The sequence below is a fragment of the Vulpes vulpes genome, chromosome 5 (genome assembly GCF_048418805.1).
Source record: "Vulpes vulpes isolate BD-2025 chromosome 5, VulVul3, whole genome shotgun sequence".
NCBI classification, from domain to species: Eukaryota; Metazoa; Chordata; class Mammalia; order Carnivora; family Canidae; genus Vulpes; species Vulpes vulpes.
Genome location: NC_132784.1, coordinates 125,230,224 through 125,245,686, shown reverse-complemented (window position 1 = coordinate 125,245,686; position 15,463 = coordinate 125,230,224). Strand labels below are relative to the sequence as shown.

The window sequence follows — 15,463 nt, the reverse complement described above, 5'->3', positions numbered from 1 at the left end:
GCATGTAGGCTTTCCATAGCCTTCCTGAATGTCCTCAAAACATGACAGCTGAGGCCTCTGTGAGTGATAAGAGAGACAGTCCAAGGCAGAAGTCATAGTATTTTATAATCAAGTTTGGAAGTTGGCCTATCACCTCTTCTGCTGTGCGCTGTTGGTCACTGAGGCCATCCCTGGTGGACTGTGGGAGGAGGTTATGTAGGGCTGTGAGTGCCGGGGGGGCAGGCTTCACTGCGGTCATCTTGGAGGTTGGCTTCCAGAAGTAAGCGGGCTGATGTGGGGGGCCAGGGGGACGAGGTCCTAGTGGTGGCAACTTCCTGTGCCAAGCACACTGGCTGTTTTGTGGGGACTCTTGGGCTTATTCTTCAGGAGCACATGAAGCCCTTAATGTCTCCTTTGGGCTAAATGGGTACTTTGTACTGTTCAGCCTGATACAGTATTTCTTTCTTTACTTATTTGAGAGAGCGAGCATGAGCGGGAGGGGCAGAAGGAGAATCTCAAGTTGCCTCTGCACCGAGCTCGACGTGGACTTGATCCCACAGCCCTGAGATCGTGACCTGAGCCAAACCAAGATTTGGGCACTGAACCAGGGACGCCTGGGTGGCTCAGCGGTCAGGCATCTGCCTTCGGCTCGGGGTGTGATCCTGGAGTCCTGGGATTGAGTCCCGCATCAGGCTCCCTGCATGGAGCCTGCTTCTCCCTCTGCCTGTGTCTCTGCCTCGTTTTCTCTCTCTCTGTGTCTCTCATGAATAAATAAATAGAATCTTAAAAAAAAAAATACCTGTTTTAATCTCTGTTTTCAATTCTTTAAGGTAGTTACCTAGAATTGCTGAGTCACATGGTAATTCTAGTGTTTAGAGACCTGACCATGGGTCCCGTTGTGTCTAAAGATCTATTTGCAAATGGGATGCAACAGGGGATCCTCTGCTATCCCAGCATCCTGGAGGGCTTTGCGAATTAGACTCCCAGTGATCTATGGATGTAATGGTACCTTGTGTTTCCGTTGAGAGCTTACCTTGTGTTAGTTTCTGGGCTGAACGTAGTCTTTTATACTACTCTCTGAGGCAGATTTGGTTATTATTCCTGTTTTACAGATTATGAAACTGAGTCAGGAGGTCTTATAACTAGTCCAAGGGCATTGCAGGTTCTGAGCTAGCATTTTTAAAAATGATTTTATTTATTTATTCATGAGAGAGAGAGAGAGAGAAAGAGAGAGAGAGAGAGAGAGAGAGAGGAAGAGACACAGGCAGAGGGAGAAGCAGGCTCCATGCAGGGAGCCTGACATGGGACTCGATCCTGGGACCCTGGGATCACGCCCTGAGTTCAACCACTGAGCCATCCAGGTGCCCCTCTGAGCTAGGATTTGAACCCAGACAGCATTGTGTTAGTTGTCATGTGTTTGGCCTGTACACAATTCTGGCTTTCTAAATGGAGTGACCATTAAATGAATCAGCCAGGATTGGATTTATTTATCTAGGAGAAATGAAATGGCTTATGTGGGATAATTGTGGTAAAATTTAAAGGTAAAAGTAAAAAAAATAAATAAAAACCTAATGTTAGGAGCTTCTGTGGTTTAAGAGGATCTCTATTGGGAGCTCCCTTTCATATTTATGTTAAGATTTTTTTCTTAGCTTATCAAGTATATGATGGGACTGGTCTGTTTCACAGAGGAGCTAGTTCTCTCTATATTTGCAAGCATCAACCCTTGAGTCTACAATGTTTTTAGGGGTAACCCAGTGGACCCACAGAAATGCTCTACAGGGTGTTGAAATTTGTAATGAAATATAACACTAGGTGGCAGTACAAATCAACTTAAAAAATCCAACTGCTTTCTACATCTACAGAAAAATAAGCTCTAGGAAAGCAACTTCATCATTTTTGACATGATGAGGTCAACTGTATTTATTTATTTACTCATTCGCTCATTCATTCATTCATTCACTTGATGGAGAGAGAGAACAAGCAGAGGGAGCAGCAGGCAGAGGGAGAGGGAGAAGCAGGAGCCCTGCTGAGCGGGGAGCCCGAGGTGGGGCTGGGTCCCAGGACCTGGGGATCACGACCTTAGTGGAAGGGAGTCCCTTCACCGACTGAGCCACCCAGGCGCCCCAAGGCAACTGTATTAATTCTAGATGGGTTTTAATTATCTAGTAAAGAATCACAAGTTCTTTAAAATAAAAAGATCCTGAAAAGTATAGAAGCTTTGATATAAAAAAAAAATGAAAGCTTTGATAAAGAAGCTGGTTGTAAAATTTTAGAAATTCCTGCTTTGGAGGAAGCTAAAAATATAAGTAAATGTTTTGACTTGAGAAACCATCAGCAAGAGAACATCACAACCACATTTTTCCAGGATCCCTTCAGTTCACCATGTTGGCTTGGCAAGGATCAGCCGTTAGTCCATAATTGCAAATATAGTTGCCAATTTGGCCCTGAGGGTAAGTTCCTTTTAGTTCTTGCCAGAGGAAAAGGCCAGCGCTGAGCCCAGAGCCGACTTAAAGCTCAATCTCAGGACCTTGAGATCATGATGAGCTGAAACCAAGAGTGGACACTTAACAGAGTGAGCCACCCAGGCACCTCTCAGGGTGGAGTTTACTGATCTAACTGGTCTCCTACCCTGGAGAGAGAATGAATGTTTTATTTCAGAGACGGCAGTACATTTGTGCCTGGATGTGAAATGCTCTCAAAAATGAAAAACTGACTCAGCAATGCGTTCTTTATTTCTTTGTAGCCATCGTATGCAAGTTATCCTCTAGAAGGGTCGCAGAGAACCAGCATGGAAGAAATTAAATCCAGCCAATCCCTCCAAGAAACTCAAGTTTCAGGACATAACTTTTGAAAGACAAACCGCAAGCTGACTCCTGCCCACAGACCAGTAAGAGCCAAAGCGTATCTGAAAGCCTTTATCAAAATAAGGAGTGAGGACATCTGTGGTCAAGCCCATCCTCGGTGATCTTTTTTTTTTTTTTTTAAATTATTTAAAGTAATCTCTGCACCAAAGGGGGGCTTGAATTTATGACCCCAAGATAAGTCTTACGCTCCTCTGACTGAGCCAGCCAGGTGCCCTAGTCCTCTGTGATCTTAGGGGCACATTATCTGGCCTCTCTGCGCCTCAGAGTACTCATTTGTTAGATGAGCATGAAAATACCTTCCAGGGTATTGTGGGGGCAAATGACGTGAATGGACATGAAAGTACCTGTAAGCTATGTGGTGTTGTCCAGATGTTGGCTATCATTGCTGTTATGTCAGCCTCATTGTCACCTCTACCCCCCTCAACACTCTTCTCATAATAATTTTGGATTGCCATCTCTCTAACCTTTTCCTCCTCCGCCTCTTCCTCCTATCTTAGGAACCAACATCACTTTCAGAGTAAGAAATCAGTAGCTCTCTTTCCTCATCTTCCACATCCAATCCACCAACAAGTGTCTAAAACACCTCTTTGTGGTAGAGGCCCCAAGGGGGCCTCTTGAGACCCGGGCCTTATTCCCACAGTGACTGGCTGAGCTGTCCCCTCATAGCCCTCTCTGCCCTCTCTGGAAGCTGTCCTCAGTGGAAGAGAGTCACCACACCCATGCTCAGACCCCCTTCCTGGGGGAAAGCAACCCAGGGATACTGATGATGGGACTGATGATGGGAGCCCATCCCTGTCATGTGATGCAGGACAACCCTGAAATGCCATCCCAGATCTATGCTCCCAGTGGGTCAGGGGAGGCCTGTGTGGGGCGGCTTCCATCATCCCAGCCCACCTTCTCCTGCCCACCCTGCTGCTTCTCTGCCCAAGTCTGAGCCTGAGAGCCTGTGCAATAAACTTTCACCCTGATCCTCCCCAGTTGGCTTCCCAGGAAATCCAGCCTGCAACACCAACTCTGTTCTGGTTTCAGCCAGCATGTTTCCTCATCCCAACAACAGAAAGAGTCTTCCTCCTGTCTCCCTGCTTTTGTTATCTTTTTTTTTTTTTTTTTTAGATTTTATTTATTTATTCATGAGAGGCACACACACAGAGATGCAGAGACACAGACAGAGGGAGCCTGATGAGGGATTGGGACTTGATCCCGGACTCGGGATCACACCCTGAGCTGAAGGCAGATGCTCAACGGCTGAGCCACTCAGGTGTCCCAGCCCTGTGATCTTAACCCTACTGGCAAACTAAGAAGCTGGCCTGCCACAATCTGTGGATGCAGATGGAACACATGAGACAAGGGCCATGAGAAGAGGACTGGGTGATACTTGTAATGGGTTGTGTTACAGAAGAGGAACCCTGAGCCTTAGGGAACCTGAATCTTTTATAATGGGCAATGAGCCAGACTAGCCTAGAGGGAGATGTTACCTTTATTACTGAACAATACAGAAATCTACTCTTTGCTCTAGAGGGAGATCCTGTCTCTATCTTCCCAAGCTGTTTGCTATACAGAGTCTTGAAAAGACAGCCTGGAATAAAGGCAGTTAGTGTTTCTGCTCACAAGATATGCAGAAACACCAGTCTCATTAGAATTATCTCCCAACAACAAGCAAATGTTCCAGCACCATTTACTGACTTTTTCGTACTGATCTATCATGCCATTTCTTCTTATTTCAGTTTTCAAAAAAAAAAAATGCACTTATACACTTCTAGGCTTTCTAGTTTGCCTCACTGGTTTGTTTATATCAATTATTATAGTCTTTTTTAAAAGATTATTTATTTATTTATTTATTTATTTATTTATTGGAGAGAGAGAACGTGTGAGAAGGGGGAGGGGCAGAGGGAGAGGGAGAAGCAGGCTCCCCACTGAGCAGGGAGCCCAGCTCTGGACTCCATCCCATGACCCCAGGATCATGACCCAAGCCAAAGGTGACTGACCCACCCAGCCACCCCTCAATTATTATAGTTTTATTTTTATTTATTTATTTATTTATTTATTTATTTATTTATTTATTCATTTATTTCTTAAAGATCTTATTTATTTATTCATGAGAAACACAGAGAGAGAGGCAGAGACACAGGCAGAGGAAGAAGCAGGCTCCATGCAGAGAGGCCTGATATGGGGCTCGATCCTGGGTCTCCAGGATCATGCCCTGGGCCCAAGGCAGGCACTAAACCACTGAGCCACCCAGGGATCCCCTTATGGTTTTATAATAAATCAATATCTGATTGAGTAAGTCTTCCCATTTTGCTCTTTTTTTAGGAGCATCATGGCTATTCTTCGCATCTGTGCCTCCACAAAAATTTTATAGATATATATTTTTAATTATTATTATCTTTTAAGTAGGCTCCATGCTCAGTGTGGAGCTTGAACGCACTAACCTGAGATCACAAGTCTCATGCTCTATTGACTGAGCTAGCCAGGTACCCTGTGTTTCCACAAAAATTAAGAATTAGCTAGTCAAGTTCCTCAGAAAGCTCTAGTGAAATTTTGGTGGGCATTTCATTGATTGTACAATTTGAGGAGAATCAGATCTTAATGATATTACATTTTTCTATTAGGAAATATAGTGTATTTCTACATTTTTAAAGATCTTTAAAGTATTTCAATGAGGTTTTCTAATGTTCTCCATTAAGGCGCCATACATATTTTGCTGGATGTATTCCTGAGTATCATGATTTTTGTTGCTATCATTAAAAATATTTTTTGAAATTGTGTTAAAAAAAAGAATTTGTATCTGGCTGCTTGTTGCCATGATAGACAAATGCAACTTTAATACATTGATCTTAAATCTAAACATCTTGTTAATTTCTTATAGATTCTAAAAATTTCTACCTGTATTTTTGGTTTGTTTGGTTTTTATGAGGGCAACTATATATCACTTTTTGGCCTTTGACTAAGATCAAGAGTAGTATCTGTTCTTATTGGTTTAATATGAGGGCAATTATGATCATAAAATGGTAACAGCTTTGTTTTTCTCCTCAAATTCTTATACCTCTTATTTCTTTTCTTATTTTATGTGTTGGCTTTATTAATATAATGTTAATGAACATGCTGATGGTGGGCTTGTCTTGTCCTTTATTTTAACAGGACTACTATTTATTTATTTATTTATTTATTTTTACATTTTAAAAATTTAAATTCAATTTGCCAACATATAGTATAACACCCAGTGCTCATCCTATCAAATGCCCTCCTCATTTCCTGTCACCCAGTCACCCCAAGGGACTACTTTTAACATGTCACAATTATAGGTAAAATATTATTTGGTAGAAATTGTTTCTTAGGAAATTGTCTTTATTTCTAGTTTTGTAAAAATTCTTACTATTATAGATGATATTAAGTTTTATCAAATGATTTTTTTGCATTTGTCAGGCAATCATATGGCTTTTACCTGTTAGCCTCTTAATGTGATGTTTGTATTAGGACACAGGTTGGCCTATAGTTTTCCTTTTTCTTTTTTTAAAAGATTTTATTTATTCATGAGAGACACACAGATAAAGGCAGGGACACAGGCAGAGGGAGAAGCAGGCTCCATGTGGGGAGCCCGATATAGGACTCGATCCCAGGACTCCAGGATCCACCTGAGCCAAAGGCAGACGCTCAACCACTGAGCAGCCCTGGCATCCCAGTTTTCCCTTTTTAAACTGTGTTGTGGGAGGAGCATTGTTTCTTTCTACTCTCTGGATAATTATGTGCTAGATTTAAATAATCAGTTCACTGAAAATTTGATAGTTGTTTTCTTTGTGGGTGACTAACATTTAAAAAAAATTGAAGTGAAAAAAAATTGAAGTGTAGGGGCGCCTGACTGGCTCAGCAGTTAAGCGTCTGCCTCCGGCTCAGGTGGTGACCCCAGGGTCCTGGGATCGAGCCCCACATTGGGATCCCCACAGGGAGCCTGCTTCTCCCTCTGCCTGTGTCTCTGATTCTCTTTCTCTCTCTCTGTGTGTCTCTCATGAATAAATGAATAAAATCTTAACAAAAATTAAGGTATAACACATAAGGTACGTAGACTTTACTAGAATAGGAGCAATATTAAAACAAGATTTGATATGTAGCAGTTTTATTATTTTTCGGGTAACAGTATGGCCTTTTTACATGCCATTAAATTAGGCTTATAATTGAATTATTCAAATCTTTCCTATGCTTACTAAATATTTTTGTCTCTTTTTAAAAATGATTATTTATTCATGAGAGACACAGAGAGAGGCAGAGACATAGGCAGAGGGAGAAGCAGGCTCCATGCAGGGAGCCCGATGGAGGATTCCAGGATCACACCCTGAGCCGAAGGCAGATGCCCTACCGCTGAGCCACCCAGGAGTCCCTGTCTTTTTGATCTATTAATAGTTTGTGAAAAATTTGTTAAAGTCTTCCATTATGATAGTGGATTTATCTATTTCTCCTTGTAATTCTTCCACTTTGCTATGCATATTTTGAAGCCATCTTATTAAATGCATACAAGTTTAGAATTTTAATATTCTGTGCATGAGTTGGAATTTTCATTATTGTGTTTTGATTGTTGAAAATTCTTTGTTTTTTGGTCTGCTATTAAAATAGCTTTCTTTTGGTTAGTATTTGCCTATTATATATTTTTCTATTTTTTTCAGTTTTTCAGTGTCCATGTTTTGTATGTCTCTCATTTAAAAAAAATATTTGTTTATTCATTATATAGAGAGAGTGTGTGTGTTGGTGGGGAGGGGCAGAGGAAGAGGGAGAGAGAGAGGATCCCCAGCAGACTCCCCACTGAGCACAGAGCCTGACTCTGGGCTGGATCCCAGGACCCTGAGATCCTGACCTGAGCCAAAATCAAGAGTCAGCTGCTTAATCAACTGAGCCACCCAGGTGCTCCTATATGTAAAAGCAGCATACTGATGGGTTTTCAAAAGTCCAATCTCACAATCTCTCTCTCTCTCTCTTTTTTTTTTAAGAATTTATTTATTTATTCATGAGAGACACAAAGAGAGAGGCAGATACACAGGCAGAGGGAGAAGCAGGCTCCATGCCGGGGGCCTGTGTGGGACTCAATCCCAGGACCCCAGGATCACGACCTGAGCCAAAGGCAGATGCTCAACCACTGAGCCACCCGGGAGCCTCTCACAATCTCTTTTAACTGACAAATTTAATTTACTTATATTTATTTTGTTGTCTGCTTTGGTTTTCTTTCTTCTATTTTACATTGTGCTTTTTATTCCTTCTCCTCTTCCTACACTTTTCTTTTTGTAGCTTTGAGGCATTTTATTATAAAAAGCTAGCACTTGTATGCATGAACTAATAAGAACTTAAAATTCATTGCAGTTACTTCATTTTTTAGCTTGACCTTCTAGAAACTCTTTAGCTTTATTGATTTTGGCTGCTATATAAAGAGATCCTCTCCTGTCTGGGTGATTTCAAAGCATAACTCATCGATGAGCATCCCTTATTTTTTCTTTATTGTTGGTAGGGCTTATGCTTAGTATTAATGTTGCTTCTTGTTTTGTCATTTTGGATTCAAACCCACCTATATAGTAGCCACCAGTGATAGCAGATTTGGGCAAATTTTGGTAGACTTTGAAGAACTTGTTTTACTTGCAGCTCCATATGTTTCATAGTTTGCTTAAACATAATAGCCTGCAAATCCTGCAGCAGCAATGGTCAGTCCAGCTGCTACCACTGTGTTGGTCATGGCTGTGGCTCGGCTCCGCAGCCTCCACCGGAAATGCGTTTCGTCCAGTCCCAAGGGATGGGTGGATGAACTGCAGCCACCAAGTCCCTGCCTCTACCAGACAACGATGTGGCCATCACCTCCTTTAGGTTTTCTTATTCCACTTCCCCTCATTGTTTTGAATCTGTATCTTCCATTGTTCACTTTAAAATTTATCCTTTATATTTAACATTTTAAAGTAGCATAGAGGGTAATGAAATGAACTGATTTTAGAATCATGTTATCTGGGTTTAAACCCAGCTCTTTGCTTACTAGCTGTGTCACCTGGGGTAAATTATTTAATCCCTCTGTACCACAGTCTCTTCATCTGTGAACTGAGGATAACAATAGTATCTAACTTACAGGGTTGTTATGAGGAGTAAATGAATGGTTACATATCCCCCTCACATTATAAATAATCAATGGTTAGTTATTATTATTATTTTTTTTTATTTTTTTTTTAATTTTTATTTATTTATGATAGTCACAGAGAGAGAGAGAGAGAGAGGCAGAGATACAGGCAGAGGGAGAAGCAGGCTCCATGCACCGGGAGCCCGACGTGGGATTCGATCCCGAGGCTCCAGGATCGCGCCCTGGGCCAAAGGCAGGCGCCAAACCGCTGCGCCACCCAGGGATCCCAGTTATTATTATTAATCTATATCTTAACCCTCTTTCCAATTATCATAAATTCTTTAAGCTCTGATCTCATTTCAATTGACATGGTATTTTTATCCAGTATATTAGCTGTCTTTTTATTTTTTTTCAGTTCTGTAAATTAGATGTTTTATTATTATTTTGTACAATGTTTGTTTAGATATGCCCACATATGTACCAAATTCTTTTTTGCATCTTGAATCTTACTTGGTCGTTTTCAGAAATTCCTTCTGTGTAGCTTTATTGCTGGTAATCCCCTTAGCTTTGTTCCCCTCGAAATGATTGTATTTCACTTTTAGTTGTGGAAAAAAATTTTTGCTGAAACTCAATTTTAGACTGAGAGTTATTTTACTTTGGCATTTTGGATATATATGCTAATGTCTCTGGTATTTATTATCAGTTTAGATATTCCTTTGTAGGCAATATGCCATTTCTCTTTGGTTACTTTTTTTTTTTTTAAGATTTTATTTATTTATTCATGAGAGATACAGAGAGAGACGCAGAGACACAGACGGAGGGAGAGGCAGGCTCCTTGCAGGGAGCCCGATGTGGGACTTGACCCCAGGATCACATCCTGAGCCAAAGGCAGATGCTCAACCACTGAGCCACTGAGGTATCCCTCTCTTTGGTTACTTTCATGGTACTTCCTTTCTTCTGTCTACACTTTACTGTCATGTTTGAATTTTTTTTTTAATATTTTATTTATTTATTCATGAGAGACACAGAGAGAGGCAGAGACATAGGCCGAGGGAGAAGCAGGCTCCATGCAGGGAGCCTAATGTGGGACCTGACCCCAGGACCCCGGGATCACGACCTGAGCCAAAGCAGATGCTCAACCGCTGAGCTACCCAGGTGCCCCTTGAATTTAGTTTTTTTTTTTTTTTTAAGATTTTATTTATTTCTTCATGAGAGACACACAGAGAGGCAGAGACACAGGCAGAGGGAGGAGCAGGCTCCACGCAGGGAGCCCGACGCAGGACTGGATCCCGGGACCCCAGGATCACTCCCTGGGCCAAAGGCAGATGCTCAGCCACTGAGCCACCCAGGTGTCCCCAGCCAATTTCTATTCAAATATTGTCTTTCCCTTATTCTGTTTCTCCTACTGGAACTCTGATTAGACATATATATCTTTTCTGTTGCTGAACTGGTTTTCATATTCCAATCTCTTGGCTTTCTGTATTTCACTCTGGGTAATTTCTTTAGCTCTGTCTTCTAGTTGACAACTTCTCTCTTTAGTTATACCTAATTTATATTTGACACATCATATTTTAAACTTCTATGATTATACTTTTCAACTCTTAAGAAATTGTGTTGTTTTTCTTCAAGTCCAACCAGTTATATCTACTGGCTTCTTTATATTGTTCATATTTTAGATACCATCTTTCTATCTTTTTTTTTTTTTTAAAGATTTTATTTATTCATTCATGAATAAGAGAGAGAGAGAGAGAGAGTCAGAGACACAGGCAGAGGGAGAAGCAGGCTCCACACAGGGAGCCCAACGCAGGACTCGATCCCCGGTCTCCAGGATCACACCATGGGCCTAAGGCAGGCGCTAAACCGCTGAGCCACCGGGGCTGCCTTTATTTCTTTACATATAGAACACGATTATTTTACATCCTGTGCCAGGTGATTGCAAATCTAAACTCTATGGGGCAATAAATTTGTCGTTCATGATTTCACTGATTCTCTCTTGTGCCTTATTTGTATGTTTAGTAATTTAAAAATTGCAAAAACATACCTTGTTGACTGAATTGGTGAGATCTGTGTTATAAAGACGGTTTCTTTCAGAAAAGATGTATATTTGGATCTGCCAGCTGCCAGGGCTCTGGCAAACTTTAATTTCTTGGTTTGAAGTATCTTTGTATGGAGAGTGTAAGATTGAATCCCAAGATTTGAGGGGGGAGGGGGGCATATCCATGGATTTCCTTTCTCCCTTCCTTCTGCCACCAATTCTATCTAGAGCTAATGTGGAGACAATTCTTGACAAGGCTTCTTTTGTTTGCTACCTTGAACATTTTTCCTGTGCTATATTTGTCTGGAAGTTGTGGCCTTTTTCAAGGGGGCTGTTCTTGGGTGGGGCTTTCAAATCTAGCTCAGCCCTTCACAGTGGCCCCAGGCTCAGCCTCTTGCTCCCTGCTCTGATGTATGCATTTGCCTTCGGGCAATCCCAGTTTCTGCATTTGCTTACACTTCTTGCTTAGTTTTCAGTTTCCTTTTCTTTTTTAAGGCCCTTGGGATTTCTCTTAACTTTCTTGCAAGCTAAGTTGTGTATTAAAAATAAGCTCATTGTAATTTATCCAAGATCTGGGAGCAGTCTGTAAGGAAGGCTTTTTAAAGTATCTAGTTTATTCTGCTAGACCCAGAAGCCAAGGCTCATCTTTAAAATTATAAAAGAGCTGGCATCAGTCCCCGTTAAGACTCGCCCCCCCCCCATGGCTTTGTCTCACACTTACAAATGGTACCTCCTGGCCCACCTCATTCCCAGCCCCAATCGGGCCACCGGCTTCGGCTTCTTCTGCAGCTTGCCCTCCTCAAGCCAGCCCAGGGGCCTTCCTGCCTTGAGCCTTGACACTTGCAGCTCCCCCGGGGCAGGTGATGTTCCCCCTTTCTTCACAGAGCTGGCTCCTTCTTATTCAGAGCTCACTTTTTTTTTTAATGTTTTAGAAAGATTTTATTTATTTATTTATTTATTTATTTATTTATTTATTTATTTATTTAGAGAGCTGGGGGAGGGGCAGAGGAAGAGGGAGAGAATCCCAAGCGGACCCGCATCCAGCGAGGAGCCTGGCATGGGGCTCCATCCCACGACCCTGAGATGGTGACCTGAGCCCAAATCAGGAGTTGGACACTCAACTGACTGTGCCACTCAGACGCCCCCAGATTTCACATTAAATGCCATCTTTTGGGTTGAGTGTCTGCCTTCGGCCCTGTGATCCTGGGGTCCTGGGACCAAGTCCCACATTAGGCTCCCTGCATGGAGCTTGCTTCTCCCTCTGCCTGTGTCTCTGCCTCTTTCTCTGTGTCTCTCATGAATAAATAAATAAAATCTTAAAAAGAAGGAGATTTTTCTTCTTTTTAATTTTTTTTGTTGTCAGAGAGAAAGAGAGCAGGCACACAAGTGGGGGTGACAGGAGGGGGCAGAGAGAGAGAATCTTAAGCAGTTTCTACACTCTGGTAGGAGCCCAATGCAGGGCTGGATCTCTTGATCCCCGAGATCACAACCTTAGCCAAAATCAAGAGTCAGACATTTAACTGACTAAGCCCCCCACCCCTAGAAAGGAGACTTTTCTGAAGATAGCCATTTTGGTCACTGTCACTGGCTCACTGGATGAAGACACTGAAAGCACCGAATGTGAGCCACATCATCAAGCCATCTTTTTAAGTAACAAAATCTTATTTTTATTTTTATTTTTTACAGAAATTCAGATATTCCAACAAATTTCTTTACATTTCCTGGACCTTAAAAAAATTACACACAACTTTTTGGACGCAATACAACAGAACAGAATGAGAAAGGGAGTCACTTCTTTTTTTTTTTTTAAAAAGATAAAAACATACTTCTTAACACTTAGTGATTTACATGTGTATTACCTATGTACAAATGGCACATCATCAATGACCCATCCTCAGAGCACTGTGGTACGCTAAATTACACTTAGGTTTTATGGAAAAAAATTTTACAAAACATTTGCATGTGGATAGGAAGCACTTTTTCATTTTTGCAAACACCACTATCAGTGATGTAGGACTTCCAATGGAATCTGTAATTTACATGGATTAGAGAAAACCAACACCTTCTAATTTTATTGTAGATAGAGAGGTACCTCCCTTTAAATAAAAGATGAATTGTTGAAAAGTTGTGTGTAATTAAATTTAGTTAGGGGGTGTTTAGAATGCAGTGGGAGAGCTAATATTTAATGCAACAGGTAACTCCCAGAATGGCTAATACTTTAGAGATAATAAGTATTTCCTTAATTTGGCTCTTTAGAAAACCCATATGTTTGCGATTTGGGGTTCACTCATTTGAGCATACCTATCATACTCCTAGCCATTTAAAACATAATCTTGTTTATGGTGAAAAGATAGCTTTAGTACCAGAAACATCTGGCAAAAATGAGAGTGTTGTCTTAATAGAGACAGGGAACAAGAAATCAACTCCGATCTGTATCACTTCTTGTCTTACCCTCCATCTGGTGTTCCACTATGCTAATGTATGCTAATTTGATCTTAATTTTGAGTCTAAAAATGAAGGCATTCTACATGTCCGTGTTTTCTGCTCTGGTATAGAACATGGTTTGGCTCACACTGACTACTCCCTGCGTGTACATTTTCACTTGTGTCCATTCTCAAGAAGTTGGCTACTTCAGTATTAGGTATTTTTCTGCTGTTGCATATTGGTGAGATATGTGATGAGGGTGATGGTAGGGGAAGCCTGGGAGCAAAAGATTGCTGAAGACAACTGACCAGTTGTAACTACCTCCAAAAGCTCAAGGAAATCTGTGTATTCTTGAAACCAACATTAATAAACAAAGAGGCAACTTACTCCTACCAAGTTTCTTGACCTGTATAAGTATATATTCATTTATTTCTAAGGCTATTAAATTAGTATTTATTTTGTTAGTACCACTTACTATCATTTAGAAATAAGTTTAACGGAATGGTTTTTTTTAAAAAACAAAAATGAGTACCTGTTAGTAAGGGAAAGAATGGATATGGATTTCTGATGACATGTATGGCAAAGAAATAGAAAAAAAAAAAAAAGAGCGCTTTTAGATGCCTATTTATAAAGGATATTAAATTCCTATGCATTTACTAGGGAGAATTAGAAAAAAGTGTTCATTTGACAGCAGCCTATATATTACATGTGAGCATCCAAGGTGAGAATGAGCTTTCTAAATTTTTCAGAGTCCCTTGGTGCTGTTTTCCTGATAGGGATTTCTATGTTGCTTGGGAACCTATGATGTAAAGATGTACTTCCTGTAATATACAGCTTGATGGAATTATAGTATATGTCAAAAACACTTTCTCAGTAATAACTTGTACAGACAGATTAAACTGAACACAGACTCTGTAAAAAGTTTGAAGTGTTACATCTCTTAACTGAGTGGTTGTAACTAATTACACAGTGAAATAAACGCACGGCAGAGATGGGGAATCAAAGATCAGGCTCCTGTGAAAACACTCAGAGGCATTTCCTAAGCTGCTTCCTCTGTAAATGATGCTCGATCAGCCTCTTGGCTATTGAGATAGGAATAATTTAGGGTCGACTGCCTTTTTTAAAATAAGGTTGAAAGATTAAAGCTTTTTGTTTTGATTAAAAAAGGACAGTTTACAAACCTCAGTACATACATATTTTACAGGTTAATGCTAGCACATTTCTATTCCTCATTCTTAAAGTATTTCCTGAATGTGATTTCTCATGAATGTGGTCTGATCTTATTCGATGATAGTCTCCCATGAGCTGGTGTTTAATCCATTATCACAGCTCCTTCCAGAAAATCATTCCCATCTCTGCCGATTCAGATTTAGAAGGTGCTTTGACAAGCAGATGTTTCCACTCTTGTCCAGATCTGTTTCTGTACTCTGATTTCTCCCAAGAGTCTTCCTTTTTGATGTTGATGTACAAAAGCTCTTATTCGATTTGTTTAGCTGTTATTTGATTTGTTTTGTGCTCATTCTAGAGAATATTGGCTTAGCAGAACTGCAGAAAGGGACGGGATGGGGTGGGGTGGGGGCGGTGGGAGGAGAAAGAGAAAGAGAAAGAAAAAAAAAAACGCATCATTTTCTGTCAGCAAGATTTTTGTGCAAACTTGTCACAGAGAAACCACACCAACAAATGGTTCAAATGCACTTTAGATTTGTTATCAAAGAAAACTGAAAAGTTTGAGGCTCCGGTTCCATAAACAAACAGCACAGTCTTCCAGCAAGGGGCCCTTGTAACCCAACGCGTGGATTCTCTACATCTAGGTGAAGACTACAGGCTGCTACGCAGGAGCACGGAAGAAAGCGTCACGATCCCAAGCATCAGAGATTTTTCTGCCTGGCACAGAAAGTGTCTCACTTGAGCATTTTCCTTTTCTTTCCAAGTATTATTTATTTATTATACAATCAACACTCTAACAGCTGCAAAAGAGATATTGTTTTCTTCCCATGTGTCTTTCCATTCCTTATCTAAATGTGCATTTATTTTATACAGTTGGAAGCACAGCATAATATTTTTAAAAATATTAAAAACAAT

The 15,463-nt window shown here is 40.8% G+C and overlaps 1 protein-coding gene and 2 pseudogenes across 3 annotated transcripts in view; 1 reads left to right on the top strand and 2 right to left on the bottom strand.

Annotated features, from left to right (window-relative positions):
• The first annotated feature begins 5,768 nt into the window (after positions 1-5,768).
• LOC112925421 (U2 spliceosomal RNA) lies at positions 5,769-5,891 on the top strand (annotated as a pseudogene).
• A 2,300-nt stretch (positions 5,892-8,191) lies between these two features.
• LOC112925344 (mitochondrial import inner membrane translocase subunit TIM14 pseudogene) lies at positions 8,192-8,622 on the bottom strand (annotated as a pseudogene).
• A 3,978-nt stretch (positions 8,623-12,600) lies between these two features.
• The window catches only part of LHFPL3 (LHFPL tetraspan subfamily member 3), a 544,676-nt gene continuing 541,813 nt past the window's right edge, over positions 12,601-15,463 (bottom strand). For all 3 annotated transcript variants that reach the window (XM_026006078.2, XM_026006079.2, XM_026006077.2), the window contains one exon: positions 12,601-14,926. Coding sequence is in view for 1 of the 3 variants with exons in the window: in XM_026006077.2 (XP_025861862.1) it covers positions 14,898-14,926 (29 nt within the window). In the remaining 2 variants the exon portion in view is untranslated. The remainder of the gene's footprint in view (positions 14,927-15,463) is intronic.